This window comes from Choloepus didactylus, chromosome 7 (assembly GCF_015220235.1).
Source record: "Choloepus didactylus isolate mChoDid1 chromosome 7, mChoDid1.pri, whole genome shotgun sequence".
Classification (NCBI taxonomy): Eukaryota; Metazoa; Chordata; class Mammalia; order Pilosa; family Megalonychidae; genus Choloepus; species Choloepus didactylus.
The window spans coordinates 142,979,592-142,986,149 of NC_051313.1; the positions used below are offsets into that span (position 1 = coordinate 142,979,592).

Genomic DNA, 6,558 nt, shown 5'->3' on the forward strand with positions numbered 1-6,558 from the left:
GATAGAATGGGAACTGGGTGAGCCTCATTTCTCAAAAAACATCTAATTTCTTCTGCTCCCAGGAGGTGGCGCTACATCCCTCCTCTCCCTGAGCACAGCCTAGACTTGGTGATACCCTTCCAGAGTACTGGAAACCACAGCTAGAAAGCGTACAGCTGAGAAACCTGGCAAATACCACGTTACCCAAGTGGTCAAAGATAACATTGGCAGTTACTGTGGTGAGCAGAGCAGGTACCCACCCTTGGAGATGATGTGATTTCACCTCTCTGTTCCTCTTCCACCAAACCCATTATCCCAGTCTAAGCATGAGAAAATCCCCGTGACCAACCCAAATTGAGGGACATTCTGCAGAATGCCTGTACCGGTTTGAAACTGTTATGGGCCCCAGAAGAGCCATGATCATTTAATCCAATCTTTTTGAGTGGAAACTTTTGATTGAGTATTTCCATGGAGATGTGACTCACCCAACTGTGGGCAAAAACTTTGATTAAATTATTTCCATGGGGGTGTGGGCTCTGCCCATTCAGGGGGCATCTTGATTTATTCACCGGATTACTTAAGAGAGATCAGGAGCCAACACAGATGCTGATGCCTAGAGATGCTTGGAGATGTGGACAGAAGGACTTTTGGAGGTGCTAAGAGATGAAGCCCAGAGTTTGCCCTGGAGAAGCTAAGAGAGGACCCCCAGATGTTTAGAGAGAAATGCCCTGGGAGAAAGAAGCAAGGACACATGGGATCCAAGAGAGATGAGCTGAAACACAACCCAGGACCAGCAGACTCCAGCTACATGCCTTCCCAGCTGGTATTTTGCATAATGGCATCATTAGCAAACCAGAACGCGTGACCTGCTCTCAAAACTGTCAAGGTCATGAAAAACAAGGAAAAGCAGAAACCATCACAGACCAGAGGAGGCCAAAAAGATATGAAAACTAAACAAACGTGGTATCCAGGGTTGGATCCTGGGATAGAAAAGGACAGTCATGGGAAAACTGATGAAACTGGATGAAGGCTGATGTTTAGTTAGTAGTAATGCACTAGTGTGGACTTCTTAGTTTTGACAAATATACACTGGTAATATGAAATGATATTAGGGAAAACTGACACTGGCTGATGGACATATAGGAATTCTCTGCATGGGCTTTGCCACTTTTATGTATGTTTGAAATCATTCCAAAATAAAGTTTATTTTTAAAAAAATCTAATTAGCGCTCTTATTCATGTAAAAGCAGTGCTTGGACACTTCTGCATGCTTTTAAAAAGATAGATGATAGGGGGGAAAGGCTGGCTTTTAGGACTGCATGACAGATGGAACTTCTGACCCCATAGCCAGGTCCACGGCACAAGCCCAGATTCCAGAGAACACCAATTGGTTTAAGTTTAACAATGAGTTAGAGGAGCTTCAACATTTACAGTTTTAACCTTCCTCTGAGTAGAAAACTGACCTCAGGTCTTCTGTGCCCACACCAAAATGAAGAGTGACTGTTCCCTCATAATTAATACCTTGTAATCTGATTCAATAGCATTCCAGAAAAGTTTGGGACAAAATACACTATAATACAAAGTCTGCGGAGTTCCGGCTCCTGCATTTACTGTGTGTACTTGAGCAAAATTCTGAACCCAAGGAAGCTGGCATCACTTAGAAAATGATGAAAAAGATACTGAGGGTCAAAATGGCACCCATGATAGAATCCCCTTTATGTCAAAATGATATGTCCAGGTTGTCATAAGAAGATGCCACTAAATTATAAACAGTGGGTTGGGATTTCAGAGTTTCTTTTTATTTTTTTCTTTATACTTTTTTAAAATTTTTATTTTGAAATAAATTCAAACTTACAGTAGCAGTTGCAAAAATAATACAAACTCCATACACAGAACTCCAGCATACCCCAACCCCCTCCACCAATACCCTGATCTACCAACTTTAATATTTTGTTACTTTACCATTTCTTTCTTTCCCTCCCTCCCTCCCTCCGTCCCTCCCTAGCTATCATCCATCATCTATTGCTCTGTCTTCAGAACATATGAGAGCAAGTTGCACACATCCTTAAACAAATAATATAATTCACATATACATTTCCTATGAACAAGAATATTCATGGATGTTATCATATTAATTGTAGTTAAGAAGTTCAAGAAATTTAACACTGATATAAAGTTTACATTCTATATTTCATTTTTTTCTTATGTCCCAATTGTATCCTATTGAGCCTTTTCTCCTCTATTCTTAGATCTCATCCAGGATCATCTACAGCATTTAATTGTCATTATCTATTTAGACTGTCTTTTTTTCAGTTGTAGAAACATATATACAGCATAAATCTTCCCATTCCAACCCCTCCCAAGCATTCCATTTAGTGGGATTAATCACATTCACAATGTTGCAATGCCATCACCTTCCCACCATCCATTACTAGAAATTTCCCTTTACCCCAAACAGAAACCTTACACTCATTTCTTATTAATTCCCCATTGCCCCTTCCCCCACTTCTCATAACCCATACTCTTCATCTCTATGATCATATTCTCTGACACTTTCTTTGTGTTTACCGTGGGGCTTAAATTTAACATCCTAAATCTATAACCATCTTGTTTTCTTTGATACCAACTTAACTTCAATAGGACACATAAACTGTGTTCCTATACTCCTCCATTCCCCCACCTTTATGTAGTTCTTGTCAAAAGTTACATATTTTACATTAAGTCCAAAACCATTGATTCATCATTACACTTTATATATTTTAGATCCTGTAGGAAGTAAACAGTGGAGTTACAAACAAAAAATACAGTAGTATTGGTATTTATATTTACCATGTGATCTTTACTGGAAATCTTTATTTCTTCATATGGTTTCAGTCAATTGTTTAGTGTCCCTTCCTTTCAGCCTGCACAATTCCCTTTAGCATTTCTTATAGGACTGATCTACTGGTGATGATGTCCCTCAGCTTTTGATGATCTGGGAATGTTTTCATCTCCCACTCATTTTTTTTTTTTTTTTGGAGTTACAAAACATCGTATTTTAATATTCTCTATTTCCTACTTTTTTTTTTTTTAATTTTCTTTTACAAGAAAAGTTGTAGGTTACAGAAAAATTGCACAGAAAATACAGAGTTCCCATATAACACCACCCACACCCCAAACCCAGTTTTCTCTTTTATTAACATTTTAGTGTGGTACATTTGTTACAACTGAAGAAACAATATTATAATTATACTATTAACTATAATCCCTAGTTTACATTTGAGTTCACCGTGTTGTACAGTCCCATGGTTTTAAAACATTTTTATTCTAGTTACATATATGCCATCTAAGATTTCCCCTATTAACCACATTAAAATATACAATTAAGTGGTGTTAATTACATGCACAATGTTGTGCGACCATCACCACCAACCAGTACAAAAACTGTTCCATCACCTGAAACAGAAATTGTGTATCAATTAAGCATTAACTCCCCATTCCCTTCCTCTACCTGGCCACTGATAACCTGTTTTCTAGTTTCTGATTCTTATGAATTTGCTTATTCTAATTATTTCACATCAGTGAGATCAAACCATATTTGTCCTTTTGTCACTTGATGTCATCAGGTTCATCTATGTTGTCTCATGTATCAGAACTTCATTCTTTTAATGGTTGAGTAAGATTCTGTTGTATGTACCACATTTTGTTTATCCATTCATCTGTTGCTGGACATTTGGATTGTTTTCACCTTTTGCTACTGTGAGTAATGCAGCTATGAACACTGGTGTGCAAATACCTGTTTGAGTCCCTGATTTCAATTCTTTTGAATATATACCTAGAAGTGGTATTGCTAGGTCATGTGGTAACTTTAAACTTAGCTTTCTGAGGAACTGCGAAACTAATTTCTACAGCAGCTGCACCATTTTACATCCTCACTAACAATGAACTAGTGTTTCTATTAATCCTCATCCTCTCCAACACTTGTTCTTTCCTTTCCGTTAAATAGTAGTCATTCTAGTGGGTGTGAAATGTTATCTCACTACAGGTTCATTTGCATTTACCTAATGGCTAATGATGTTGAACACCTTTCCATACGCTTACTGGCTATTTATAAATCTTCTTTGAAGAAATTTTTTTACCCATTTTAAAATTGGATGGATCATCTTTATGTTATTGAGTTGTAGGACTTCTTTATTCTGGACATTAAATGCTTATAGGATATGAGGTTTCCACATATTTTCTCCATTCTGTAGGTCATCTTTTTACTTTCATGAACAAGTCCTATGATGAACAAAAGATTTTAATTTTGATGAAATCCCCTTGATCTATCTTTTCTTTTTTGCTCAGGCTTTTGCTGTGAAGTCTAAGAAACCACTGCCTAACACAAGATCCTTGAAGATGCTTCCCTATGTTTTATTCTAGAGGTTTTATAATTCTGGGTCTTCTATTTAGGTCTTTGATCCATTTGGAGTTAACTTTTGTATATGGTGTGAGGTAAAGGTCCACCTTCATTCTTTAAAATATGGATATATAGTTTTCCCAGCAACATTTCTTGACGAGATTATTGTTTCTCCATTGAGTGGACTTGGAATCCTTGTGAAAAATCAATTGAGCATAAATGTGAGCATTTATTTCTGAACTTTCAATGTGATACCATTGGTCTATTTGTCTTGTCCTTGTGCCAGTACCATGCTGTTTTGATTACTGTCCCTGATCTGTTGTAGTGATATGGGCATTTTAATTTGCTGATAGTAATCAGGGTATTTTTTCTTTGAAGGCAAATGGAAAAAAGGTTCAGCTATTAGCTGCCCTTGGTTATTCCGACAACTCCTAACTGTGTCATAAAGCTGATAAAAAGGATTTGAGATATCCATAAAAGAAGTGATGCTCTCTGCTTCAGACTCTCCTTCTTCATAACGTGCAGCAGCTAAAGCAGCATCCTCTTCACTTTCTGAGCCATATTGAAGTGCCATGGTAATTGCTGATAAACGACCTCCTTGAACTGCTCTTTTATTACGGTAATACTTGCTAGTGGGATTTCTCTCTTCACCAAGACTGCCTTTACTGTGCGAAGAGCCTGTCAGCCTGGCTGCAGGCAAATTTGAGGGAGTTCTTATTCGAAGGCTTGACTTAGCCATTTCATGATGTTCAATTTCTGCCTTTTTCATGTAAAATATTTTTTTAATTGAATTTGCATCCTTAAATACTTGAGAACCAGGCTCATTATAAGTTTTGGCATTTTTTGCTAGGAGATCTACATCTTTGGCCATTGCATGAATACTTTTGTAGCTTCCATTCTGTATCCTCTGGGCAATGGTCTTGAGATCTATAGGCTCCTTAATTATTGCATAATAGTCTGGATATTGCACTTTAGAAGGCAGTTTCTGAAAAAGTTCACTGATGAGACGTCCTGATGGATTTGTGGCTACAACTATGGCTTCAAGAAGCTGCTCCAGGATCTCCTTCAAATAACTTGGAGAAGATCCTTCAGTCACTGTCCCCTGATTGTCTTGCCCATCTTCATCATCATCTTCCTCATCAGCTTCTCCTTTTTGAACAAATTCATTTCTTGTTCGAAGGTACAAATCCCAGAGTTTGCAAGCAGCTTTATATCCAGGAGAATCTGGCTTATAATAAGACTTTGCATTGTTAAAAAGCAGCTGGAAGTCAGCAGTCAGTAGATTAACATCATCATACTCTTCCATTTTTAGTTTCTGTTGGATTTTCATCAAGTCTATAGGCTGGGAAACCACTTCATAATAGTCTGGTTGATTTCTTCGCTTCGGTGCCCTAATGAAGAGCTCACAGAGGAGCCTGCCCTGTTCATCCTTATAGTCTTGGATGGTGTTATAGAGTTCATGGCACACAGCAATAGGATCTACAGTTGGAAGATTGGAAAGTCGCCTCCTTTTCCTGCTTGGGCCTGGCGTGGACATGGAATGGTGCCCATCATCAAAGTCCCCACTGACACTACTGGAAGGGGAGGTAGCTCTTCTCCTCTTGGAACCCATCGAATCCAACTTCTTCCAGCCACTCCGCCGCCTGCAACCCCGGCCGCAGTCACCGACCGCCACGCCCCGCCCCGTGGCCGCCATGGCTGCTGCTATTGCTCCTCCCGCCGCAGCCGCCGCTGTCACTCCAGCACCCCTCCCACTCATTTTTAACCCCCAGGTGTTTCTGAATTTTCTAAGTGTCTGATGGTTAATGACTTCTATTTGTATTCCACTGTGGTCAGAGAATGTGCTCTGAACAATTTCAATTTTTTAAATTTACTGAGGCTTGTTTTATGTCCCAGCATATGGTCTATTCTGGAGAAAGTTCTGTGATCACTAGAGAAGAATATGTATCTTGGTGATTTGGGATGTAATGTTCTATATATGTCTGTTAAATTTCTCTATCTCTCTCTCTCATTTCTTTGTTTCTCTGTTGGTAGGGCTCCCTTTAGTATCTGAAGTAGGGCAGGTCTTTTATTAGCAAAATCTCTCAGCATTTGTCTGTGAAAAATTTAAGCTCTCCCTCAAATTTGAAGGAGGGCTTTGCTGGATAAAGTATTCTTGGTTGGAAATTTTTCTCTCTCAGAATTTTAAATATGTTATGCCA

At 38.7% G+C, this 6,558-nt stretch overlaps 1 protein-coding gene across 1 annotated transcript; it reads right to left on the reverse strand.

Moving 5' to 3' along the window:
* Positions 1 to 929: 929 nt before the first annotated feature.
* On the reverse strand, positions 930 to 5,984 carry LOC119540840 (protein polybromo-1-like). Its single transcript, XM_037844749.1, has 2 exons — positions 4,647 to 5,984; positions 930 to 959 (listed from the first exon to the last, which is right to left on the reverse strand). Exons 1-2 carry the CDS (start codon positions 5,967 to 5,969, stop codon positions 930 to 932), a joined length of 1,353 nt encoding a protein of 450 aa, XP_037700677.1. The 5' UTR covers positions 5,970 to 5,984.
* Between the last annotated feature and the right edge of the window lie 574 nt (positions 5,985 to 6,558).